General features: G+C 47.6%; 1 protein-coding gene across 2 annotated transcripts in view; it reads right to left on the bottom strand.

The window, feature by feature from the left end:
* Adgrd1 (adhesion G protein-coupled receptor D1) overlaps positions 1-27,662 on the bottom strand; it is a 111,886-nt gene that overhangs the window by 66,151 nt on the left and 18,073 nt on the right. For both annotated transcript variants that reach the window (XM_027413840.2, XM_027413841.2), the window contains 9 exons: positions 22,839-23,018; positions 17,933-18,187; positions 15,409-15,464; positions 13,921-14,076; positions 8,854-8,913; positions 6,035-6,152; positions 4,668-4,778; positions 3,189-3,264; positions 1,601-1,742 (listed from right to left, as the gene is read on the bottom strand). In XM_027413840.2, coding sequence (XP_027269641.1) covers positions 1,601-1,742; positions 3,189-3,264; positions 4,668-4,778; positions 6,035-6,152; positions 8,854-8,913; positions 13,921-14,076; positions 15,409-15,464; positions 17,933-18,187; positions 22,839-23,018 — 1,154 coding nt within the window. The remainder of the gene's footprint in view (positions 1-1,600; positions 1,743-3,188; positions 3,265-4,667; positions 4,779-6,034; positions 6,153-8,853; positions 8,914-13,920; positions 14,077-15,408; positions 15,465-17,932; positions 18,188-22,838; positions 23,019-27,662) is intronic.

Raw genomic sequence — 27,662 nt, 5'->3', positions numbered from 1 at the left:
CTGCTTCCTGCACCCACACTGCAGTCAGCTCTCCTGGGCAGAGTGCACATTTGGGTGATGAATTCCCAGTTTTCACTGCTGCTGTGGTGCCCCATGAGACCTTAGTGGGATAATAAGCCTTTAGGACTCTCTGTTAGTCTGTCCTTGACCACTCATAAATCCACATCTTCAGAAGCAAGCCACACACACACACAAACACATGACCCCAAATGAGATGGAGTGGAATGGTGGGGGGCTACAGTCTGTCACTGTCACCCCATCAGGGTGATTATCTAAGAGCCTTCTCCCGTCCCCTGTGCCCCCATTTGTTTCTGTCTCTCTCTCTTTTTCTCCCCCTACCTCCCTTCCCTCTACCTTCCTTCCATGGCATGGTTTTGGGGGGGGGCACCAGAAAGAGAAAGCAAGATGGGGGGTCTGTTAGCAGAGAGGAGTCTCTTTGCAGATACACACAAACTTTCCAGAGCATCAGGCAGACCCACTGCTGTGCTATACATGGCAAAACCAAAATTCTCCAAGGAGGCTGTTGAATGCTGGGAGCCCTGTAAACCAGGATAGGGGGTGGGGCCAAGCAGTACCATGCAGCTCACAAAGCTGAGGCTTCTGGGACTAGCCTGGAGACACTTTCAACACAAACAAGAGGGAGAAGAAAGAGCAGGAGTATCTCCCTTCACAAGAGAAAGAGGAAAGGACGCCAGGACACAAGGATGGAATTAAAATCATGTTTTACAGTTTACATCTCTTAGCTCCAGCCAGCCTGAGTGCATGCGGGCCCACATGCATGCATTACCTGATGCACACAAACAGGTGTGCTCTCCTGGGCATATGGATAGCATGAAACCCTGGTTCTGAGCTAGCTTACCTGCCCTGTGCCCTCAGTGGCTCTTGTCCCACCCTCCTGCCTCCAGAGAGCATCTCTAACTGTGCTTTCCAACATGCCTCTACCTGGCCTCATGATTTCACCAAGGCCTCAATGACCCACTGCTGTGTGCTCAGCACCACTCCGAGATGCTAGGTGCCAGCTGCAAGCCTTTGAGAGATGCGCAGGAAGACAATGCCTGTGGATGTGTGCACACATCCACACAGGCATCGTAGGAACAACAGCTCATCATCTCCCATCTCTGCCATTCTCACCTATAGGCGGAGCCATGTAAAGATGAGAGAAACTCAGCATGGATGAATGTATCAGGGCAAACAGCTCATCGCTTCAAACCCAAAGCACAGAGCTGTCTCTCTCAAGCTCTGAAGCAGCATACGACAGAGCTCAGCTTTGCATGTTGCTAACACTGCCGTGCCTGCTAAGGGACACTGGGAAGCTGTCCCTCTACTCCCAGCAAGAGATTGCCACAGGCCAGAGGCATATACCCATAAGGGCTGCACTGGCCTTAGAGAGCCATGGAAGGCCCCGAGGCCTCTTCACTCGATGTCAGCCCAAATGTCATTGGCAAATCTCAGCCATGTGGTTCAAGAACAAAATGGCTAGGAGACAGACTCTGGGAAGAGTGTTCCTTACCCAGCACCAGGCCCATGAAAGGCTCTCCACTGAACGCCACAGGCAGTGAACCATATCCATGGCCAGCCAAGGGGAATGCCTGCCACTTACCAGTTTGTGCCTGAGATGGACAGTGATCAGAGGAGAGCCCGATAGGTTCTGGGACAGAGTGGGCGGTGGGGACACCTCCAGGGATATCAGGTGGCTGGCGACAGACAGCAGGCAGTCTCTGCAGTTCACAGCCTCAGGAATCCTTGGAAATGAGTGGAAACAGGTTACAAACAGGGGTGCAGAGAGGGTGTACAGCTAGGCTGTGACCTTGAAGCCAAGAATTCTGAGACCAGTATTTGATCCTGCATCTGGAAGGGGCTTTTGCTGCTAAACATCTCAATTCCGTACCTCAGTTTTATGCTCTTGGAAGTATGACAACGAGACCGGGAGGTGAGATAAAACAGGACCTCAAAATACACCAGGGAATTCAGAAGAACAGGCCTTTGACCCCAAGCTTGGAATCACAGAGCCTTTGCCTGCCTGACCTCAGGCGCTCACTCGCCCCTGTCTGAACCCAGCTTTCCCCACCCAAACATGTGGCCAGTACTTAGGTGGTGGAGTCTATTGTCTCACTGCCTCCTGCCCACTCCTTTCCTCATGAAGGTGCCTCAGTTTCCCCAGTTCACTCGGCTTCACACTCTTTCTCCACCAGCCACACACTCAGAGCTGAGTCCATGGCTAAGCAGCAAACCCTGCCATCTATAAATGTGCAGCAGGGCAGCACAGCACATTGCTCAACCACAGGACAGCTCGAGAATGAGGTCACATCCCAGGAAAGAGAGAGTCTCACTTCTCCCTGCTGGATGTCGGCTCTGAAGGACAGGGTCTTCCTGGCTTAAAACTATAAGGAGGATGCCTGACAGAGAGGAGAGCCCATCCTGGGAAAAGCTTAGCGATGGGATCTGGTAGCAACCTGGACAGCTAGACCAGGGTGTCCCTGAAGCCAGACACTTTCGGGACTTCAGCTTACATTATTCAACAAGTCTCCATTTGCTTAAAACCATTCAGGCTAGATTTCCATGCCTCACTCCAATCTAGCAACCGCCTATCATCTCCTAACCCTGTCATGGAGTTCTGAGGTTGAAATGCTATTCATGGCCAAAGTCAGAGAAGTGCAGTGAAACACCTGGTGTGCAGAAGTTTGGCTTGGGGTCTGATGAGCCTGGCATGTGAATTTACTTATGTACCTGAGCTTCCTGCTCTCCTCAGACCAACTATGGAGGAAGGAATGGAGAGAGAGAGAAATAGAGAGAAGGAGGGAAGAAATATTCCCAAGGGAGATAATTATAAAAGCTGGTCTGCTGCCTTCCCATTCTATAGATGTGGAAACTGAGGATGGGAGAGCTTCATTCACAGGTCCCAGACCACTGTCAACCCAGGGAATGTTGAAGTCTCTCGCCTATGCCTCTGAACATAGCTGGCCAGCCTGCCCCAGAGCCTGCTGGATCCTACTGAAGGAATTCTTGAGTCTTTTCCAAAGGGCTAGAAGCCCAACCTGGCTTGAACAGCAAGGCAGCAGGTGCTGGTCTCAAGAGGTTTCTAACAAAAAGCCATGCATGTGTGTAGCGGCATAGGGTGTCATCATGGTTGGCCATCCAAGAAACAAGAACATACACACACCTCCCACAAACCACTGTACAACACTCACTTTGTGCTGGCTGGGGGGATGTTGTTCAGGTAATAGTGCATGGAGTGGTAGAGAAGGCCGACAATCGTGGTCCAGGCTGAGGACAAAGCAGAGGTCAGACACCCATCAACACTCCAGTTACAAGTGAGAAGTTTGCAGAACCACACACCCAGGGCAGTTGAAGTCAGTAACTCAGCGACTTGGGGTAGAGGTGGGGAGGAAGAGCCCCCAAGACAATGAAATCTACAGCAGCATAGAAGCTGTGGCTACTCCTGTGCTCAGCAGGAATAATGACCTCCTGCCCTGTCCCCTATGCCCACTCCAGACACAGGTGATGAGGCCTGCCCAAGACACCATAGAGCCTCAGGGCCAGGGGGCTCTTCATGAGCTTACTGGAAGTGAGTATGTCTTAGTCAGTCTGCAGGAGGAGTGTGCTAATACTCAAATGCAGGTCTGCAGACTAGCAGACACCCAGATGGCTGCAATGGGTCCCTGGGCCCCTTATTACAGTGAGAACCGCATACTCGGCTTTTTTCACTCCAGGAGTGTGAGATCACTCAGTTGTCATTGGCCGATTCTCTGAGCTCTCCCTGCTGTCAACTCAGGACTCACTACATGCCAGGCACTGTGATTTATACATATTTTGCCTTGTAAGGTCTGAAACAATGTCATGAAACAGGTATTTTTATTGTCCTGGCACAGCAATTTGTTCAAGGCCACATAGCCAGATGTGGCTAAGCTGGGGTTCTAACCACAGAATTTGGGTGAGTTGACAGTAAGTGTTGAGAATATGGCCTCTGGCCATCCTGGAAACCCGGGCTATTTCTAATATGTCCTGCAGTGGAACCTTGGAGGATGCTAGGTGGTGCCTCTCTCCCGAGGATAGGATACACTGAACATTTGCCAGGAGAAGATGGACGTCATGGACACCTTTCCTCCAGACCAAGAGATGGATCCTTGCTGGGGAAGGGACTGTGTGGCAGGGCTGGGCCTCTGTCTGGGCCCTCTAGGGTGGGAGCCACAGCAATCTTCAACTGTGAGTGAACAAAAGAGGAATAGATGCCATCTAGATATGGCCAGAGTCACCTGGACCATATCCATCAGGTGCCCTTGGGTATTCATTCATAATGAGACTTGACTTGGGCCTGTTCTGGAATGGTTGCTGGCTCTTCTATACAGACATACCTATCAATGGCTACCTTGAACAAGGAGGGGAGGTGCTCCATCTACTCACATTCAACTAATTGGGAGCTGAGCAGATTGGGGGACACACAGTATCCTGTGTGGTGGGTCAAACTCATGGGAATGTAGATTTGCAGAGCCCCACTCCAAGTCCCAGTTCAGTCTACAGTGTGTTGCAGAATGATGTGGTAAGGCCTGCTTTGCATCAGAGCCTCCTCTGGGAGCACCCTACCCCACCTTCCTGTGGGGCAGCTCCATCAGGAAGGGAAGCCACCCAGTCTGTACCACCTGAGAGCCTGAGCAACCATATCCACTCACCTTTGCCGTGAAGGGCCTCTCTTGGAATCTCAATGTAGCTGTGACCATGGGCTGGGAATCTATAGTGGGGGGCACTTAGTGCTGGGGGAAGGACCTTGGCCACGAAGAAATCTGAAGGAGAGGTGGACACAGTAAAATGGGGTCAGTGGGCTCACTGGCTGAAAGAAACAGGCTAAGGACCCTGTGTGTCACTATTCTTCATTTCTTTTTTTTTTTTGGAAGGGGGTGGTCCAAGACAGGGTTTCTCTGTGGCTTTGGAGGCTGTCCTGGAACTAGCTCTTGTAAACCTGGCTGGTCTTGAGCTTACAGAGATCCGCCTGCCTCTGCCTCCCAAGTGCTGGGATTAAAGGCGTGCACCACCACCACCTGGCTTATTCTTCATTTCTTAAACCAAGCCAACTCCTAGGGGAGAGGAATTGTCTCTAGAAAGAGTGACCAATAACATATATGTGCAAGTGAGTGCAAAGGCGTGTGTGTGTGTGTGTGTGTGTGTGTGTGTGTGTGTGTGTGTGTGTGTGTCCACAGGCATATGAGTTAGGGAGGGGATTTCCACAGAGGCTAAGTCCTCCAACCAAACCCTAAGGGAACTCCTACCTGGAGGGACCCTGACCCTCTGTAGCCCTCTAGCACCAAGCACTCAGCCTCATGATAGTGGTGATGATACAGCTCATGGGAGTGAGGGAAGCTGTGGCTATCTAAGCTCTGGGAGACCCGGTCAGAAAAGGAAAAATTAAAACACATGTGAGGAGGGACCACCTTGACAGACAGGCAGCTCCATAAACTGCCTCTGTGGGCAGATGAGCTTCTGGGCCATGGTGGGGTGCTGTGTGATGCTCCTGCACTGGTGTCCTCAGATGGAGACTCAAAGCAAATAATTCATGCCTGTCTTCAGGGACCTGACATATCCTGGGAAAGCCAGGCTGCTTCCTCTGAGATGTCCCATTCTGGCATTCATCCGGCCTCACATTCTGGTCTCCTTCTCCTCCTCCTCCAATGGCCTTCTTCACCTATTTCACATCGCCATGGCATAGGGCATCCCACTGGATGCTTCAGGACCCAAAGGCTTAAGGGAGTTGGAGTCCCTACTCTGTTTGAGCCCAGACAACTGTCACAAGACACCTGTAGCTCCACATTGCCATGGCTAATTACAGAGTCCTGTGTGCATACCATGATCCTGCACTTCTAGGCTAATTCTAACACAGTTTTCTTCAAAACCAGGATTTTGCACAAGGCACTGGATCTTAGAGAAACAGTGGTTTATCTCAGCTGCTGTGTGAGCCTCAGACAGTATGGAGGCCAGTGGCCCCCATACCTGGCACTCTCCTTCCCACAACCCCCCCAATGTCTCCCAATCTGATAATGGCTACCTGCCATGGAGGAAGAGCCTGTGAGGGTGATATGGGGTTCTCTGGACTGCAGGTTGGCTGATATGTGACCCATGACGGTATCGATGGTGTCAACCAGGCCCAGCGTCATGGTGTTGTCCTGCAAGCAACACAGACATGAAACTGATAACCACCACACTCAGCATGATGTGGAGTTGGCACATCACCAACTCACAGCTTCACTTCCCCACGATGGCCATAAGAGAGAGAAAACCACCAACTGCCCCACTCTGAAGCCTGGTAGGTGACCATGTACCTGATGAGTTCATGGAGCATGGACACAAGTCAAAGCTGACTCAATGTCATAGCATTAGTTCCTGAGTGACCAGATGACTCAGATAACTGTCTGTAGCTCTGCTATGAATCCTCCAAGAACCTGGGCAAGCCTCAGGTCTGCCCATGCCTCTGTCTTACAGAAAATGAGTCCCCTGAGGCATGAGGACATGAGCAATTCTTTTCCATTCTCAATGAAGCAGCAGCCTCTTTGGAGGTACCAGCCCCCAAGTCCCCTCTGGCCTCCTTGACTCCCCATCCAATGGCCCTCCTCACCTACTCTGTATCTTTAAGGCAGAAAGAACACCACTGGACTCTACCCACAGGAAGGCAGGTCCCTTCTAGTTGCACAGACCTCTGCTGCCAACTGAGGACCAGTGTCCATGTCAGGGTTCATGTCCTCATTGGTCTGACTGTCTTGAACCTCGGACACCATGTCAAAAACAGTTGTCTCCGGCCCTGCCCCACCCTGCCTAGCTCTGTCCTGCCTTCTTCACCCATCCCCTTCCATCCTTTCATAGATTGCCTCTGTCACTGTTGAGCTCTCCACACCCTCTCACCAACACTCCAGGAGGACTTACTGAGGCGGAACCAGAAACACAGGCCAATTTTAGACATTGTCTCTTAGGCCTATGGTCTGATTCCAATCAGAACGTCTGTGTCTTTGGCACGCAGTTCTAGGGGGAGCAGCGATTCATGTGTGCCCTTCTCGTCAATGCTCATAAGCTTGCCTAAGCCTGGATTGTTTCATAATTATTCATATTTCAAAGCAGATTTGCATATTTTACATTCAAAGAAAGTTCATTTAAATCAATGAAGAAAAATCTGTCGATCTGAGGCCTCCAATGGCTGCTGTCCCTCTTCTGGCTATCCCCACTGGCTATTCTCCCATGTTTCAGACTGCAGCTTGTACACAAAGTCCCTTAGAAACCTATCCCTGGAGGTCTACACTTCTTGAAGAGGAAGTGTTTCTATGTAAGACTGTGTCATGCTTAGATTCTTAACCCCCTTCCCTTCCCATTTGCCAATGTTATGCAATCTCATTTCACGAGAAGCACTTCAATAAAGGGCTCATGGAAGGCAGATGTCATGCCTTCTTATTAATAATGTGAGAATTGGCTGTGGCTTCTGCCTCTCAACCTTGCAAGAACTGTAAACATTTGAAATGAGGGGGATTCAGGAGAGTGAGCTATTCGGCATATTGGTGTGATGGGGCCTTCTAGGCACCTGGGAGCCTTCACCCTCCCTCTCGTTGACCTCCTGGGAGACATGTGTGGCACAGAAACTGGGCAGAGCTGAGATCTTGAGTTGCTATGTGGACTCTGAATATATTTGAGAGGTGAATGCCCACTATACCAAGTTACTGTGAGGTGGGGTCTATTGTTACTGTGGCATGGCCTACACTGACCTGACTAACATGGTGCCCAGAGCACCTTGGCAAATGTTCTTTCTCCCCCTTCTCCCCATTTTGTGTGTGTATCTAGTAGACGTGTGTGTGTGTGTGTGTGTGTGTGTGTGTGTGTGTGTGTGTGTGTGTGTGTGTGTGTGCATGTGTGTGGGTATATATGTTCACATGTGTCATGTGTACATGTAGGGCCTGAGGTTCATGTCGAGAATCAGTCTAAATCATCCTTCCACCTCACTCATTGAGGCAGGGTCTCTCAATCAAACCCAGATCTCACCTATATGGTTAGCCATCTTGCTCTGGGGATCCCTGTCTCTGCCTTTCCGGGTTGGAATTAAAGGGGGGGGGCTGTCATGCCCACCCAGAATTTATGTGGGTACTTGGGACCTGAACTCCAGTCTGTGTGCTTGTGAGCCATCTCCCCAAGCCCTCCTTGGCAAGCGTTCTTGGTAGAAGTAAGGAAAAGCAGGTTCTACCAGATGTCTGTAGAATGAGTGTGTGTGAGTGGGCTCTGGACCAGACTGTGGGGTCATATGAGGCTGCTCACCGTCACGCTCTGCCTGAAGGCGCTGGGTGATTCTTATCTTAGATATTTTTATCATCTGCCATCACCACAACTATTCATTGACTGTCCTCATGTTTTAAAGAAGTAATATCAATAAGGTGGTTGGAAATCAAAGAAAAGCACTCCGTTCCGCTTCCTGAATTTTGAGTGCAGGGGGACAAAAGCCTTTCATTTTCTCACTTTAATCATGAAGCGCACTTTCGCACTCGGCTGTCTCACTCAATCCGCTGATCTTAAAATGCCAAATATGGCTCTTATGACTATTCAAGAATGCAGAATAAAAAAAATGCATTGTGTGAAATGACAAGCAAAGGTCAGCTTCCGGAGAAAGATGCTCCCTTTCCCAGAGCCAGAGATGGTGGCACAGGACTGAGGGTCCCGGGGTCCCCAGCAGACCAGAAGACACAGTACTCTGGATGCCTTTCATGCCCCAGGGAAATGAACTTCCTGATGTCTCAGACATCAGGACCAGAAAAGGCTTCATTCTTCTTAGAGATAGCTAGGGCCCTGGGATGCCACTGCAGGAAGACAGCCATAAGATCAAAGCATCCTGCTTACCTCTGATACATGGGTCCAGCTGGGCAGTAGAAGCACCTCACCCACAGTTCTTAAGAAGGTCTGAAGATAAACAGAAGAACACTGTTTAGCACAGATCCTCCAGCCTCACATCTGGGTCCATCAGTCTCCTCCAGGTTTTCCCACATCTCCTCAGCCGGTAATTGGTTTAACGCACAGTGGCAGGCAATAATAGCTTATATTTGTGGTGTGTGGACATCTGTGTATGTATGTTTACATGTGTACGGGCACACTTTCATGTTGGTACACCTGGGAGTCCCTATGTGTGCATGTGAAGCCCAAGGCTGGTGTCAGGGACTGTCCTCGATGGCTCATACTCCTTATTCATTGAGGCAGACTCTTAACCAATCCTAGAGCTGGCCAGAACAGCTAAACCTCACCAGCCAGCTTGCTGTGGGGAACTCCTGTCTTTGCCTTCTGAGAGTGGATTTATAGGAAGGTTACCATGTCCACTCAGCATTCTATGGATTCTAGGGACCTGAACTCAGGTCTTCAGGCTTGTGGGTCAAATGCTTTTAATGGCTGAGCCATCACCCCAGCCTCGGGCTATATCTTACAGATGCTATCTCACTTGTTTCTTGTGACAGCCTTGTAAAGTCAATGATCAGAAAAGGTGGATATCACAAGGGTCCAGGTCACATGGCAGGCCCTAGCATGTCCCATCAATGAATGGATGGATGAAGGGATGGATGGATGGATGGATAGATGGATGAATGAGTGAATGAGTGAATGAATGAATGATCACAGCTCATGAGACCTACTTTGCTCAGGGCAGCCCGATGTTAAGCCACTTATGCCGGCTGGAAATCACCTCTACAAAGCAGAAGCTACTTATGCCCTCCAGTCAGTCACCTTAAAACCACGTTTGCTAAGGCTCATTCTTGTTCCAAAACAATGAAATTAAATTTTAGCAATTTCAAGTTGGGAGATTTAGGTGAAAACTGTTCTTCCTGCTTCCTTTGAGAAAAGTGTTAGCCTGCCAGCATCCCATGTAACCATGGAGCCAAGCTGAGCAGGGTATCTGTTTCAGTGACATTTGCCCAAGCCCCTGCCCCTGCCCCTCCCTACTCATCTGTATCAGTCTTTCTATCTCATCTCCTGCTACTGACACCAGATTCAAGCTTGGAGGTCATGTCATTTCCATTTCCTCTACCCAGTGCTTCTCAGCCTTCCCAATGCTGCAACCCTTTGATACACTTCTTCATGTTGTGTGACCTCCAACCATAGAACTGTTTTCATGGCTACTTCATAACTGCAATTTTGTTAACGTTATGAGTCGTAATGTAAATAGTTTTGGAGATAGAGGGTTGCCAGAGGGGTCTCGACCCATAGGTTGAAAACCGTGTAGAGTCTTCACAGTCAACAAAATCCTGTCCCTGCTCACCAAATACACTAAGTATGTGCAGAATGCATCACCGAAGCTTCCTTCTCCCATTCGTCTTCATTCCACAGCTGTTTATTTATATTCTAAAGTTCAGGGACTTAACTAATGACCGAAAAAAATGCTCCTGCTTTCTCTCCTTGATTGGAGGAATGGCAAGCATTGTTTTTTTAAATCTTTATTCCTTTTCCTCCTTTCTCCTTTTTCTCCCTCTTCTCCTCCTTTCCCTCCTCCTCCTTTCCTCCCTTCTCCTCCCCTTCATTCTCCCCATCTTTTCCTCCTCCTCCTCTTCTTCCTCTTCCATAAAGTCTCATATGGCCAAGGCTGGCCTCAAACTCATTATTCATAGAACAACCCAGGCCAAAGATGACCTTGAATTTCTAATCCTTGTCCCTCCACCTCTCAGATGCTAGAGTCGCAGGTACGCACCACCAGACTTGGTTTGTGCGGTGCTGGGGACCAAACCCAGTACTTCACACATGTTGGGTAAGCACACTTTCAACTGAGCCATGTCCAAAGCCACTCCCCCCAGGATTTTTCTAAAAAGCCACAAAATAAGGACTTGAGGGGGGCCAGGCTATACCCTCCGCTCTGCCACAGAGTACAGAATCAAGCTAGACTGTACATAAGTGAGTGGCCATATGTCCCTAAAATGTTACTACAGAAATAGGCCATGCATGGCTTACATTTGGCCTGAGGGATAGACAACAGTTCTGAGAACAGAAACAAGTGAACCACATCAGTCAACTTGAGGTTTTTTCTTTTCCTTTCTTTTCTTTTCTTGGGGGCGGGGGCTGGGGTGGAGTGAGTAGGATCTCATGGTGTAGACTCAAGATCCTCCTGCCTCAGTTTTCCAGGGACTGGGATTACAGGTGTGTGCTACTACATACAGTTTTCTATTTCCAATCAGCTGCTTCTATGGGGGGACTTAAATCAATTAAATAGCATATTTTATTTACTTAATTCAATGCATAAAATATTATTTCAACATGCATGTCATATTTCTGTTAACTGTTAGATATTTTACAGTTCTTTTGTTCAGGCTGAGGACTCCAGTGGCTTCTTGTACATGTGTCATTAGTCACTGTACATGACCCACAGACCTCACACTCAAGAGCACACATGACTGACAGCACAGCTTAGGAAGTGGCCTCATGAATAGCTAAGAGCCAGGACACTATGGAAAGCTGTACAATGACTTCCTAGAAATTTTGTTTCCTGTTGAATCAGAGTTGAGAAGCACTGGACATCATCATGCTGTATGATTTGTCCCCAGAGTACAAGGGTCAGCACAAGCCACAGAAAGGCCTCAAATTGATGATCACTGGGCTCAGTCAGTCTTGAGATGGCTTTCATTTGATCTGTACACATTTCCTTTTAAAATTCCAGCCATGTTTTCAAGGCTTAGTGCTGCCCTTGCCAGATCAGAAGAGATGGGGCGGAAGGATGAAGTCAACCTCTGACTCTTGCTGGCTGCTGCTCTCCATGGGTCAGCTGTCTGCCCGGTGGTCCGGCCCATTGCATCTGTGACTTTGATTGTTGACCCCAAAAGGCATCTGGATTTGCAATCTCTGATTCGGTGAGGCTCAGCAGAGAGGTAAAGCGGAAGTAACAGGCAAAGAGCAAAGAGCAAGGCCACCGAGCTCAGGAAATGTCTCCCATATGGCCTGCACTGAAGTCCGTGTTCCAATACACCATCTTATGAAGAACATGGAAGCCCTTTGGCTGTATGTCGCTGTCTCACTACATTCTCACCAGTTGTCATATAGCACCACACTGGGTTTAGCAGAACAGCCTGTCTCCCCTGACACAAGTCCCTCCGTGCTCAGCTCTACGTCCTTCCTGAAAGATAGATGGAAGCTCTTTCTGTGGCTCTCAGCCATAGTGCCTCTTAGCATACACAGCTCAAGGAATCAATGGTTCATGCCTACCATAGCCCCTCATCTACTAGCACATGCCAATGGGTGATAAAGGATCATGGGGCTGGGACTGGAGTGTACTGAGGGCCGAAGAAGGACATAGACTTTTGAAAGATTCCTACACTCTACAGACAGCCTCTCAGACCAGCTATCACAGGCCAAAAGAGAGATTTGATGACACACTTACTGTAGGCTAAGCCCTGCTCCAGTGCATCACATACCATCCCCCATTGGTGACCTACAAGATTGCCCAAATTTAGGAATTTTCCACCCAATCTGTCACCTCTTCCTGTGGAAATGGGAGGCAATTCTGCCCCACCAAGATTTCTTTCATGAGTGGCTGGTCTGCCATGCCAATTCTGCTCCCCTGGGCAGGTAATTGGTCTAGGTGAGGGCAATGAGCCCGGTGATGATCAATGAGGTTGGGTGGCTATTTCCAGGGCCTCACGAAAAGGCTTCTGCCCTAAAAAGAGGCTTCTGCCATACTCTCCATACTCAGAACATTTGGACACAAAGGCAAAGGGCTAGGTGTAGTTAAATGAACATAGGAACAGGGTCCACTGGGCATGATGGTCCTGGAACACAGTGACTTCAACACTAATAGATCAATGGTCAGCATACATAAAGAAGGGTCATATAGCAAATCCATCCAGCCACCACCAATGCCAAGGTCTCAGACACCATGTTCCACACCTGCTCTAGGCTGAAGCATTATTACCACCATGCAGGAACCATCCAGACTCCACACTCCCTCTTCATAGCCTTGAGATGTATTCTTAAGAATGGTCCACCTCGACTCTGCAGAGCCCCCGTTGAGGGCCCTACCCTGCCTGGGGAATGGTGGGTGGATGGGGTGGGGAGTAAGTTGGGGGTGGGGGAGGAGGGATGGGGTTGAGGGGAGGGAGAGGGAGAAGGGACTTACATGTGAAACAAGCTTGTTCCCTAACTTGAACTAATAAAAAAAATTAAAAAAAAAATGGTCCACCTCAAACTCTCCTCTCTCCATACCAGACAAGAACCCTGGCTCAAGAAGACCATACATCCATGGATACCTCAAGCTCCTTCCTCTACATGGGAACTGTTAGGAGGAATGAAGAAAGGGAGCATCTTGACTTTAATATCCTAAGTACCACACTCACAGAGTGCTCTGGGTAGCTTTAGAAAGTCACAATGTATACAACGATCTGTGGCCTCTAACTACATCTGCTAACATCCCCCACAGCTTCCTTATTGCCAAAGAAGACATCAGACTTGAGACCATGAGTTGCAAGCCCAATTAACTCTGGAGGCTGGGTAGGTGTGTAGATGGATGGACCAGGGAGGTTAGACACTGGGGAAATGAAATGAAGATCCAATCCCCAGCTCAAGGAGCCTTCACCGAGCAGCACAGAGCTGGCAAGAACAACCTACCTGTTTACAAACAAGAAGCCTAAACTCTGTCAGGCAAATGCTCTTGATCCTGCTGTGTGTGTGTGTGTGTGTGTGTGTGTGTGTGTGTGTGTGTGTGTGTGTGTGTGTGTGCGTAGGTGTAGGTGTCTGTGGAAGCCAGAAAAGGGTGTTACATCCACTGGATCTAGAATTATGGATGGCTGTAAACCACGAAACACGGGTGCTAATAACAATTGCAGCAAGTGCTCTTAACTGTTGAGTCATTTAAACAGCCATGGCTCTAGATCTTTCTAACTCTCTAATCCACAGTTCAGCCATACATCAACCCCAAGCCACCAACCAAAGGCACCAGGAACCTACCTGTGTGAGGTTTAGCGCTGTTTCCTCTGAGAGGGATTTATTGGGCAAGCTGAGGGACACATTTTGAAGGTATCGAAGCACGGTTTCAGGTCTCTGGAAGCATTTCCTCTCCTCTGTCAGGTTGGTGATGATTGGGTGGTATGCATCCGTGGGCACCTGAAAAACAGTGGTCATATGACTTCTTTTGGCCAGGAACTGAAACCAGAGCATTCTGTAGATGCTCAAGGTAACCTCTGGCTCTGGCCCCATCAGAACAGTACTAAGAATGGTCTCCTCACACCCACACACACACCCACACATACAGGATGCTTCTATGAAGAGTGCATAGCAACAGCATCCCATCCTCACAGCCTCCTCATGAAATGAGAACCATCTGAAAGATGAGAAGAACCACAGAGAGGCAATCAGAGTCAATGAGTGGTAAAAAAGGGTCTGAACCCAAGTGGACTAGAATCTGGGCACTTACTGTCAAAGTCCCTGAGCAAGGGACATTGTTTAGACACAAAAACTAATTTAAGGGGCTGGAGAGATGGCTCAGAGGTTAAGAGCACTAACTGGTCTTCCAGAGGTCCTAAGTTCAATTCCCAGCAACCACATGGTGGCTCACAACCATCCACTATGAGATCTGGTGCCATCTTCTGGTGTGCAGATATATATGGAAGCAGAATGTTGTATACATAATAAATAAAATCTTTAAAAAAAAAACTATTTGAAGCAGCCACATCCTGTATGAATCGACCCATTCCATTCTCTGATATCAGAAAAAGTCACCAAAGGAAGAGATGGGTCTCAACTGTCCAGGAAAACATTTCAGGGGTCACTGTTTTCCCAGAATTCCCTTTCTTCCAAGTGTTCCAAGGAACAGGAACCAAGGGGATCATTTTTCCAGTCACCCCGGGCACCAGGCATTACCCCAGAACTTGCTTCGCTCCCTTATTATTTCATTTTGGATGTGACTCTGGCCTTGCTGTCATACAGTACGAGCCAACACAAGCAACAAGAGGGTGGGGCTATTGTTTGAATGTGAAGTACCACTCAAAGAACCTTCTGTGTTAAAGCTTTGGTCTCTAGCCAGTGACACTATTAAGAGGTGACTGGGTCATGGTAGGGTGCTAACCTCATCAATGGATTAAACCCATGGATGAGTTTGTATGTTGTAGAATGGGCTATAGAAGTGGGGCCTAGGAGGAGAAAGAAGGATATACCATTGAGGGATATATTATCCTCAGACTCTCATGCTCTTCCCACTCCCATTCCTACCTCCACCTCTCATCCCACCCCTACCCCTGCTTCCTGGATGCTATAGAGCATGGAGGAAGCACCTTTCTCCCACTTGGCTTTCTACCATGTTTCTGCCATGTTTCCAGCGCTCAGCAATTCACCTAGCACACCATGGACTGAAAACCCTTCTCCCTCGGGAGAAAAATGTCTTCTCAGATATTTTGCCCCAGCTATGAAATGAGGCAAAGAGAAAAGGCCCCTGCTCACCATGGAGTGTGCTGTAGGCATCGCTGGTGGTGTTGAAGACAACAGAGAGTGTTTACCTGAAAGAAAAACAATGCTTCGGTGAGGGCTAGATTATCCTTCCAGGGAGGCCTGTCCTTCTTCAGAATTTACCAGCTTGAGGTGTCCCACAGAGGCAAGGGATGTTTTGAGTATGGATGTTACTTGGAAGATAAAGGGCTCATAAATCAGCCTAAAAGGTAGATTATATGGATTTTCCCAGCAGAAATTATTTTTCCATTTATATTGTAAATTGCTTCTGAACACCGTTCATGCAGGCCATCACATAAAAGGATGATTTTATGCAAGGTCTCACAAATTTCAAAGAAAGAAAGAATGAGAAATAGGCTTCAGTGGTACCTGGACTCATTATAGATAAAACACAGGATCCTTAATCACTGGGTGTTATGGTTTGAATCAGAAGCATTTTCCACACTCGAACATTTGGTACCCAGCTGGTGGCACTGTTTTTGTAAGTCTCTGGACACTCTGGGAGGCAGAGCCCAGCTAGAGAAGTTAGGGCCACTAGAGACAGGTCCTTGAGAGTGTATTTATTCCCTACCCACTTCCTGTTGTTTTCTTTCTGCTTGCTGTCCCCTTGTCATGTGAGTAGTTGCCCTCTTCTGCTATGAAGTCCCACTCAAATGTATGGAGCCCAGTGGCCACCAGATGAACCCTCTGAAACCGTTAGCCAATATAAATCAGTGCCACCTAAGTAAGCTTGTCAGGTGTTTTGTTACAACACAAAAGAAACTGATACAGCAGGCTAAGATGCTACCCCAACAGTGGTGGAGGAGACAGAACTTCTGCTGTGAGGAGCCTGGTTACTCTCTCTACTGATGATGATGGTTAATTATGAGCCATTCCCCATGATGAGATGTCCAAGTTCAAAGATGAAGCCCCTACTTGCTGTTTTCTGCCTATGTTTCACCAACTATTTCTGACTGTATTGTTTCCTGATGAGAACACAGTCTTGACTTCATTTTTGGGAAATGTCTCGAGGTTGCTTTGGGTGACCTGAGGAAATGACATCATCACCCTGGCTGGCTTGAGAGTGATGGGCCGCTTGGGACTGGGTGGGGCAAGGTGGCTGGTGATGTAGAGCTGGACCCCAAAAGCACTTTGTTCTCCAAGATTGAGTGACATTTGTCGCTCAGGTGCCAAGAAGTTACAGGGCAGCCATGCCATGTGATCATGTCATGCTCCAGTCAACTCTTGTTGACTTTTCTGCAACTAAGAGATCGAAGCAATGGAAATGGAGGTTTCCCTGTGCACCATGGGAGTGATCACGTGAGATGGAGATGAGAAGTGAGTGCCCCTTGGTCCCGGTGTGATTCTTGCTATGATGGGTCATCTGGCAGATGGTACACATGCCTAGATTTCAAAGATGCACACACTGAGATCTCATGGTCTGGACTTGACCCTCTCTACCCCTGCATGGGAGCTGCTCCCCACTTGAGCAGGAGGGACTGGGAATCTTGCTGGGAGAACAGATGCCAACACTCCATCTTCCTATAAGTTAGTAAGTGATGGAGTTTGTATGGAATATCTAGAATAGGTGAACCTCAGATAGATGAAATAGATTAGTGGCTGCAGAAGGCAGCAATGGCTTAACAGACATAGACATCCCTTAAGGACAGTGAAACATCTGAAGATGATATAAAGACTGTATTTGCACCCTATAAATTTGCTAAATACCACCAAACTGTTTAACTTATTGTCATTACTTTTTTAATTTTGTGTGTACATGTAAAAGCATAGGTCAAACCTCAGTGTCATTCCCAAGGATCTGTCTGTCTATCCTTTTTTAAAAGCCAGGACCTAGCACTCACTGGTGATGCTGAGAGTGAGCACAAGAGATTCTCTTACCTCTGCCTCCCCTGTGCTGGGATTATAAACACACACCACCACACCCTGCTTTTTTAAATGTGGGTCCTGGGATTTTAACTCAACTCCTCATGCTTGAGAAGCAGCACTTTACTTACTGAGCTATCATTCTAGCCCTATATAGTGTTTTAAATTGCTCACTTTAAATGGTTACACAGACGTCACATGAAATTTATCAAAGCTTTTTAAAAGTCCCATGGCAAAGTGAAGACTTGAACCATGTCCACCTGCCTGCAGGCCCCTGCTTGGAACAATCACCTGTAATGAAGCTTGGAGAAGGTACCCTGAGGTCTGAGGGCCCTGCAGAGGGTGTGCACGTGGGAGGCATTTGTTAAGGGCATGAATATTTGCCACCAAAACCTCTGTAATCAGCATTTGTATACCCCATGGAGCCTGCAAGGATTAGAGAATATTAATCTCAGTGTGAGTCCTGTGAACTGTTAGCTCATTTATCTTGAGGAACAGGTGTTCAGAAGCATGCCTATACTTATAAGGCTCATCAAGACACATCTCACATCTGCCATGACAACAGCTTGAGAGCTGAAGGGCAGTGAGGAGCCCAGTGAGGGGTCCCTCTAGGTGAAGACGCCAGATCTACCCACGGCCTTCCCCATGCACTGACCAATAGCAGCTGTGAAGTACATCTTGATCTCATCGGGAGTGAGTGCACGTTCCCAGATGATGAACTCATCGAAAGCTCCGTTCTCGTAGCGCTTGGTCTGGTCCTGCTCAGACCCTATGACCAGGTTGACATGGGGCTCACCATAGGTGTGAGACACTTTCCCGCTCGGGTCTGAGGTGCTCAGAGTCCCATTAACATAGACTTTTAGGCCCTCCTTGGATTTCCACGTGAACAGGACATGAGTCCAGTAAGGACCTGGAAGAGAGTGAAGATACCTCCTGAGTATGGCAGATGAGTTCTACGTGAGTTTTCTATGTTCCTAGGCACATCCCTCTTCCAAGTGATGCTTGGTCACCCTTGACTTTAGTGAGTCCAACTCTCCTTAGTCCTTTGGAGCACATGACCTTTTCTCTCCCCCCAAATTCTAAAAGCAATTCGAGAAGACTCTCTGTTATTTGAACACGAGAGTCACAAATTCAAACACCTACATTCAAAGGTAATAAAAGACTTGTTCAAAAAGCAAGTTCCAAACACCAACCAATCAGACCATAATCCTACTTGAAAATCCTAATATGGTCAGGAACAAGATGAGGACATCCCTCTGTCACAACTCCTGGAAGTCCCCACTATTACAGTCAGCAGGGAAAGAGGCACACACGTTGGGAAAGACAGAGTAAAATCATCTTTGTTATCGATGGCAAAAGCAAAGCCTGAAATGTACAGGTGATGGTCACATGATTAGTGGGTAAAAAGCTAAGAGACAAAAGTCAGGTGTCTTCCACCCTGGCAGTAATGAACATGTAGCGTGTGTGTCTATAGGCACACACACCCACACACGCATGACTGAGAGAAGACTGAAATGTCTAGAGAGGCATTCCATGTTCATAGACAGGAAACTTCAGTGTTGTTAAGGTGTCAGTCTATCCCACTCAGTTCTGTAGACTCTATGCAATTCAAACCAGCCCAAATCCCAGCCAGCATGTTATCCTTTGGAGAGCCACCATTGGAGTCTACAGTCTACACAGGAAAGACAGATACTGAGAAAAGTCACCTATTAAAGGAGCAAAACAGAGTTGGAGGACTGACATGGCCTCCTTCTAAGAGTAAAATGGCCTGCCCAACTGTGGTCTGTGGGGTGCATGCAGCCACTTGCAGCTGAGAATAGCCATGAGTGTGAAGCAATGCAAAATTATAAAGACACTTAAAACGTTATGAGATTCTTTTTTTTTAATTCAGTAGCACAGGTCTCAACCATGAATTGTGCAGGTAGTAATGTTTTACGGTGCCCAGAGGTTGGACATGCTTGTATCAGTAAGCAAAGCAAAGCCACAGGGAGACAAACAGATAGATCAGAGGGACAGAACAGACAGCAATATAGACACCATCTGCTGACACCTGACAAGAACAAAGCCAAATTGGAACAAACAAAGCCACAATGGAACAAACACAGTCTCTGCAACCTTGGGGAAACCAGAGGGCCAGATGAAACAATAACAATAAATGAACCAGGACCTCATCCCTGTACCTCAAACTAATTCAAAGTGGGCGGTAGATGGAAACATCAAACACAGATCTGCACAGCTTCCAGAATATAAAAGGAGGAATCTAGAATGACTCTGGGCTTGATTCTGACTTTTAAGAAAAGGTGTGTTTGTTTTACTTTATGCACATGGGTGATGTTTTAGTTAGGGTTACTGCTGCTGTGATGAAACACCATGGTCAAAGCAAGTTTGGGAGGAAAAGGTTTATTGGCTTAGGCTTTCACATCACAGCTAAGCATCAGAGAATGTTAAGGCAGGAACTAACACAAGGCAGGAACCTGGAGGCAGGAGCTGATCCAGAGGCCATGGAAGATGCTACTTACTGTCTTGCTCCTCATGGCTTGCTCAGCTTGCTTCTTATAGAACCCAGGACCAGAAGCCCAGGGATGGCACCACCCACAATGGGCTAGACCCTCCCACATTTTCTCAATTGAGGTCCCTCCTCTCTGATGACTCTATCATGTGTCAAGTTGACATAAAACTACCCAGTATGTATGTTTGTACACCACATGCATGCAGTGCCCATGGAAGCCAGAAGGGGTGTCAAAAGCCTTAGAACTGGACTTAGAGGCAGTCTTGAGCTACCATGTGGGTGCTGGGAATTGAACCCAAGTCCTCTGGGAATGCAGCAGGTACTCTCCAGCCTTTTGACGCTGCTTTTATCACCAAAAGCATGATCCTGGATAGAAAACCTGAAAGGCTTGTCTCCATTAAAACTGAAAACTTCTGCTCTGTGAAAGAACTTGCAACAGAATGAATGAAAAGGCCAGCCACGGGCTGGTGGAATCGCCTGTAATGTCCACTGCCACACAAAAAGTGCCAAGAACTCTAGAAACTCATACTAAGCAAGCAAATATCCCACTTAAAGATAGGTAAAAGGCCAAAGTTCAGAACAGACTCCTCCCCAACATACAGAATGTATGACAGCAGGAATGGACCCTGACATCTCTCAAAATAAGCACGCATGAGTGTGGTTCATCACTGACACTCAGTGCTGGGCTGGGGTGCTGCTGGGGGAGTCAGTCATGTGCAGAGGTGGGAAGCCCCTGGGAGCCCTTTGTTCCTTGCACCCAATTTTACTGTGAGTTGTTAAATGCCTTGAAAAACGGAGAGTGTTGAGAACAATAGTAAGGCCATACCAGACAAGTGTTCACACATTTGGTCTGCAGAACCAAGGAAGGGGTAGAGTAGAAACCTGGTTTCACTGAGGACAGGCTTCTGTGCTGACTGGGCCATATAAGAGGCTCCTAGGAGGATTCCTCCCCTTCCCAATCTGCCACTAATTGGTGAAGCTGGTGTCTCCATTCTCTTTTGCTTCCAAGGGAAGTTAGAAGATCTGAATTCGGACATGAAATCACAACTGCTGGTCATAGCTCATTCAAAACATTATTGAATATCTAAGCAGTCACAGGACAAGGGCCACCAAACCATCCAAGGGCTTGACCTGACATAGCATATATGACATTAACCAAAACAGGATGACATGATGGCTATGGCCAACCTCTTGGCTCTATCATAAACCTCCTTAGGAAGCCTCTTGGTCCCTCCTCTCATCAGTGGGAAGACCAGCCCACAAAGGGCCTTGTCTGTTTTGCAAGCCTTGCTGTAAGACATCCTCCTGGGGTTGACAAAGAAGGAACAAGGCAGCCCCTCTAAAGGACACACAGTGCCCCTGCCCACTGGTCACTGTGGACTGCCAGTGATTACGTCAGGGCTTCCTGTTGGGGATTGTGAAACACTTTAGTAATTTTGACGCTCTGAAGAACACTTGGATCCTAAGCAGGGCCAAAGCATTATTGCACTTGACTTTGAAAGTGAGAATAACAAAGCCCTCCAGTGGACAAATGAGGAGCAGATGACGGAGAGGATGTTTACAAGTCTCTTGGCATCCCCAGGGTGGGAAAACAGCATGTGTTCAGTCTCAAAGAACCTGCTAGGTGCCTGATGCTGCTCTACAGGCTCAAGGCCCATGGCGGGGAGAAGGGATGAGCTGTTACCTAGGAAACTTTGACCAAAAGTGGTCCTCATTGAGAGCCATCTCAGAGGTTCAGAAGGAGCCTCATGAAGCAGGAAGGCAAAAGTGTTTCGGGCCTTCAGAGTGGGAAAGCATCCAGAAATTCAATGTCTTCTCTGGCTGCTGCATTTCCCCACCTTACGGAGAAGGAGTTATGAATTCAGCTTAAGCATGTCCATCACCCACAGGGCAAACCCAAATCTCCCAGGATTCTGCAACCCATTGTCCAAGGCTCCTCCAATCCACCAACTGGCTGTCTCCCCGGGAAATAATAACTGTTACTCTTTGAATGTTACTAATGAAAAAACTGAAGCACCAAGTGATGGACCATGATACCAGGTCCATAAAGATACAAAGCAGATTTAGAACCTGGCCCAAAAGCTTAACAGTTAAGCTGTGCTGCCTTCTTCAAATTGGGCAGAAATGGACCCTGAGCTACTTCAAAGACATTGCTTTGTATCGAGAGCTGTGGTTCTCAACTTTCCTAATGCTGCAACCCTTTAATACAGTTCCTCATATTGTGGTGACCCCCAAACACAAAATTATTTCCATTGCTATTTCATAACTGTAATTTTGCTAGTGTTATGAGTCATAATATAAATATCTGATATGCGACCCCTAAAGAATTGAGAACTGCTGTTCTAGAGAGGCTTAATATGGAGTGATGGGCCCCCTCCCCAACCTCCACCCCTTCCTCTGACATGGCTGATTTCTGTCCAGGTCCTCCCTGTATGCCACATGAAACTCCTGGTCACCTTCCTCCTCCAGTATCTTGTACTATCCTCAGTGGCCCTGGTTTCAGGTGCCCTGCATCCAGCCCAAATAATGAACTCCACCCCATAGACCATCAGAGCTTCTCCACCTACTCTGAAACTCGGGCCCTGGGCACCCCAGTCCCCTCCCACTGGTTCTAAAGGCACATCCTTGATCAAGACCACCCAGTACCCCCAACCTCTCCTCTCGCCTTACCGCCTGCTCTCTGATTGGCAGCCTGTCTTCCCCAGAAATTTTTGTACTTCTGAGAGCAGCTTCAAGGCCACATCACTGAATGGTGTGGGGACAGGAGGATTAAGCCATGGTCTATCTTCACCTCACAGCTTCTGTCCCAACCAATGACTGGGCACATGCCATGTCACCTCCATTATGCCAAAAGCCAACCTCACACAACCGCTAGGCAGCAGCAATTACACAGTGAGCTCGTAGTCAGGTTACCATCTGGGCTTTGACATTGGCATGAAGTCACCTACTGACAGGCGTCCTTTATGTTCTCCTGGCACCTTCCCAAACCGCTGGCAGGAAGGAGCCCATCCTCACTGAGAGGCACAGAGGCTCCAGTTGGTACTACACTCACCAGGAGGGTTGAAGGTGGCCTTCCATGTCATGGAATTATCCCGGGTGTACAGCTCCACAGAGCCCTTTCCACCACTAGAGCAGACTTTGAAACCATCAGAGATGACCTGTCCCCCATAAGCGTAGGGGGCTGGTCGAGGCTGCTCCTCTTGAGTCTTCCAGAAGAATGAAAATGTCACTCCTGAAGAGAGAAACAGGCAATATCAAATGCCACAGCAATACCTGGTCAAGGCCAGGTATCTTCCCAAGGGTATGATCTGAGCCATCATCCCTTTTCAAATAGTTCGAAGCCTTGTTCCCATTCCCAGAGTGCAGGAGAGGAAACTGAGCCCGGTGGGTTAGTGACTGATGGAGGTCAGATACAGATCTGTGCTGGCTGACTCTGAGTGTGCAAATGTGTGCAAGTGTGAACCCCTTCACCATAGTCTCCACCCCACCTGCTGGCTGACTCTGAGCATACTAATGGGAGCCCCTTCGACACAGTCTCCACCCCACCTACTCACCCAGATCCTGACAATGGTTTTACAAAGGAAGGAAACTGTTCCATTCATTCTAGTTACACACAGCATCTTTTAAAAGATTTGCTGCCTCCGGAATGTCCTCCCACATCCCTAAATACACTTTTACACTGTCGTTTTTATGTCTGCCCGGTGTCACATCCTAAACAACCCCCTGCTTCTGAGTCATATGGTTTGCTTCAAAGTTTGGAAGGAACATTCCAAACAGAACTTGAAGCTAATTTTTTTTGACACATCTCAAATTGTATATATTTCAGAACATGTTCCCCAGGGGGTGTTCTTGTGAAAAGGGAAGCTGAGTTTTCAAAGTTCATAATGCCTTGGCTGCTGACTGCCTGTGGGTGAAGGTGTGAGGTAGGCAGAGATAAGAGCAGCTACCATGTTTTGCAAATGCCCAGTATGGGGATGTGTGATGACTAGTTTTAGTAATCAATTTGACACAACCTAAAATCACCTAGGGGAGGTAGAGTCTCAAGGAGATTGTCTAGATCAGGTTGATCTGAGGACATGCCTATGAAGGAGTGTCTTGCTTGTTTTAATTGGTGTGAGAAGATCCAGCCCACTGTGGGCAACACCATTCCCTAGGTTTGGGTCATGGACTGTATAAGAGTAGAGAAAGCTAGCTGAGAACAACACATGCATATATTCATTCTCTCTCTCTGCTCTTGACCGTGAGTGTGATGTGAGGAAGAGTTTTGTAAGTTCCTTCTGCTTTGACTTGCCTAAAATGATGAATTATAACCTGGAATTTTGAGCTAAAAGAAAAAGTACTTTCTCCTCTATGTTGTTTTTGTGAGGACAGTCTATCCTAGTAAGTTTGAAGCCTGGATCCTATGTTGGGGTAAGGGTGGTACCCCACATGGACTATGTAATCCTTGTTACAAACATCACTATGAATGAGTCAGGTCACAGTGGATGTGACCCTTTGTCCCCAGATGCACAGAGAATATAGCTGACCAGCCAGGCTTTGGATGGCCAAGAGTGTCTGGCATGCACACAGGCAGGTCTGGGCCCACCTTCACTTGGGTCCATCAAGGCCCCATAGGTTACAGACATCCCTGAGGTTACACTGTAGCTTTCCTGTTTCCAGTAATCTGTGCCCATTCTCTTACCAGACGTGTACACTGTGTGTGTTGGTACATGCATGTGTATGTTAAGCTGGTCACCTGCTGGATTCTGTGTGAAAGATAGAAATAAAACAACTGTCTGGCTCCTCCCATCTGGCCAGAGATGTGAGAGAGTCTCAGGGACTCAAGCTAATCTCCCCATGGGACTGATCACAATAGGCCACCATGGATCAGGGTACAAGGGAGAGGAGGGAGAGAGATGTGGGAACATCTGCCCTGGCCTTATTATATAAATGGTACCAAATTCACTTTAGCTGTTATCAGCAAATTGAGGTAGTATGGAGAGGCTTACAAGACTCTGATATATATATTGTTGTCTCATTGACAGCCATCTTTGCCGAAAAGTCTTATGGGTTTGTCTGTTAGAGCCTTTTGAAGGTCTTGTGACAATAGTGCTGCCTCCTGCCTTCTGGTATCAAAGTCTCTATATGACTAACATGAGTATAGGAGATGTGGCACAAGTTTACTAGCCTTGGCTTGGAATTTCTCCATTATATATATATTTTTTCTGTCCAAGAGGAAGCTAAAGATTTTGAGGGCTCCCAAAAAAAGATGAGTGAATAACAAATACTTGGGCAGACAGAGTTTGAATTGTCCTGCTCAGCTTAGTCTTCACCATATAGGTGTTCAGATAACATACAGTACCCATAGAATGCATAATCGCTCTGTGTGGACCAAAAGTGAAAATCAAGATTCAGGAGATGGCTCAGTGGTTAAAGCATCTGCCAGGCAAGTGTGACTTGTGGAACATGGATCTCTATCAACCCACATAAATGCATGGCCATAGCAACCTGCCTATAATTCTAGCCTCAAAAGGCTGAAATAGAAAGTCCCTAGAGCAAGCTGACTAGCAAGACAAACCATATCCATAAGCTCTGGGTTTGATTAAGAAACCTTGCCTCAATAAATGAAGTGGAAGAGCAATTGAAGAAGATTCCTGGGTCTCCAAATGCCCACACACATACATGTAAACATGCATACATACACACGTACACAGGGAAAATATGCATGACTGCAAACATGGTAGTGCAGGTCTGTATCTCAGGTACTTGGAAGGCTGAGGCAGGAGAATCATAAGCTCAAGGCTAGCCTGGGCTATATAGTATGTTCAAGACAGCCCTAGGCAACTTAGTGAGATCCTGTCTCCCAATAAAAAGTAAAAACAGAGTGGAATGTGTAACTCAGTGGTGGAAACCTTGCCTAGTATGCTAGCCATGGGATTAGATAGATAGATAAGAGATAGATAGATAGATAGATAGATAGATAGATAGATAGATAGATGTAGACAGACAAAGAGATAAAGGTTTTATGTTTTGTTTTTTGTTTGTTGTGATTTTGTTTGTTTGTTTGTTTGTTTGTTTTTTGCCATGGCTGTCCTGGAACTCACTCTGTAGACAAGACTAGCCTCACAGAAATCCACCTGCCTCTGCCTCCCAAGTGCTGGGATTAAAGGTATGCGCCATCATGCCTGGCTCAAAACTATGTTTTGTTGTTGTTTTATTTTTTTGATTGTTTTGTCTCGTTTTTTAAGAACCTCCAAACACTAGCAGGGTCCCAGACCTCTCTGGGGCTCTGGGAGCTCTGGGTAGAATCCAGGTCTAAGGGGCATCCTTGGGCTGCTGAGGAAAAAAGTCCTGCGAGATCTCTAGCACTAGGACAGGATGATGGTGAAAGGCAGCGCAGAGGCTGGAGGATGTGGCTGAGGTCCAGGTCACCCTGGCTGTGGAGGAGACTTAGATCTCTCCCTCCTGTCCTTCCTCCATCAGGCTTAGGTGGCCCCCTGCCCCTGGTCCCCTGCCCCTCCTCCACCCACCTCCCTGCACTCAGAAACATCCAGTTTCATATGGAAATGAACAAGCACATTGTGGAATTTTTGTCATGAAATGTATCTCCAGCAGGACTCGTGAACGTCATTTCTCCCCACCCACCCCCAAAATGTTGTTGCTTTAAAAAAAAAATTCCTTTCATTCAACTCAAAACACAAAATGATGCTGTCTCTGCCAAATGAGCCTCTGCCCAGGAAGAGAAATAAAAATAAAAAATTCAATGCAGTGTTAGGTAATAAGAATAAAAATTAAAAATTCAGTATAGTGCTGGACCGGGACAAGGAGAAAGTGGGTCATGAACTCTGCCAGCCAAGCCACTCATTTTAGCTCAGTCAACCTGCAAATTAATGACTCCTGTCTGCCGGAAGCCCTCATTGAAAGATCAGTCTCCACGGTCCGGAAAAATTCACAGTATACCCACAAGAGCACCTGTCAAAAGCTCAGATCGTCAACACAGAGAAGGAAGTCTGGAGGGGAAAGAAAGATGCACAGCACAGCACATTGGTTCCATAGCTTGCTGTTGTTGGGATCAGTAAATCCTAATGTCTCCACAGCCCTTTGTCAGGGATGTACTGAGTTAGACAGAAGCATCAATGAGGCGTCCAGACCAGCTGCACCTGCTCAGTAAATACACCATGAGTACTGCCTTGTGCTGAACACTGTAAATGTCTCAGAGAACCAGTGGTGGTCCAGGCAGAGTCCCCCACAGTGCCAGAGACTAGGAAGGAGACGTGACAGTATTCCACCATCAATCACCACGTCCTATGGAGGAGCCACCACACAGGAACAGACGGACTGAAGCAGAGGCACTTGCCAAGCAAAGGGAGTGTGGAGCAGAGCCCCAGGTCTGCAGGTGGATCTCCAGATCCCCAGAGAGGCCCTTCCTCCTCTCAGCTTCCCCACACAGGTACTGTGTGACATGAAGAAGATAGGAACTGAAGGAACACAGACAGATGGCTCCCTGAGGCTGATGCTCTAGGTATGATGTGTGTCTCAGTTGGGAGAATGATGGCCTAGCATGAAGGCCAGCAAACTTGCCCGTGGAGCTGAGTTTGATCTCCAGAACTGCATAAAACCATGTGTGAGGTGAATTCCTATAATTCTTGTCTTGAAAGAAAGGGAAGTAGAGAGAGGGAAGAAAGGAGGAGGAGGAAGAGAGAGAGGAAGAGAGAGAGAGAGAGAGTGAGAGAGAGAGAGAGAGAGAGAGAGAGAGAGAGAGAGAGAGAGAGAGAGAGTCTGGTGTGTTTTGATGTTGATGGCCATTTGAACTGGGGACCAGCTTAAACTGTAAGTTATCGAACTCTAAGACTCTGGACCTTAAAATTATTCCAGTTTCTCATAAAGCTAAAAATAG

This window comes from Cricetulus griseus, chromosome 4 (genome assembly GCF_003668045.3).
Source record: "Cricetulus griseus strain 17A/GY chromosome 4, alternate assembly CriGri-PICRH-1.0, whole genome shotgun sequence".
In the NCBI taxonomy this organism is placed as follows: Eukaryota; Metazoa; Chordata; class Mammalia; order Rodentia; family Cricetidae; genus Cricetulus; species Cricetulus griseus.
This window is presented reverse-complemented; position numbering and strand designations above follow the sequence as displayed.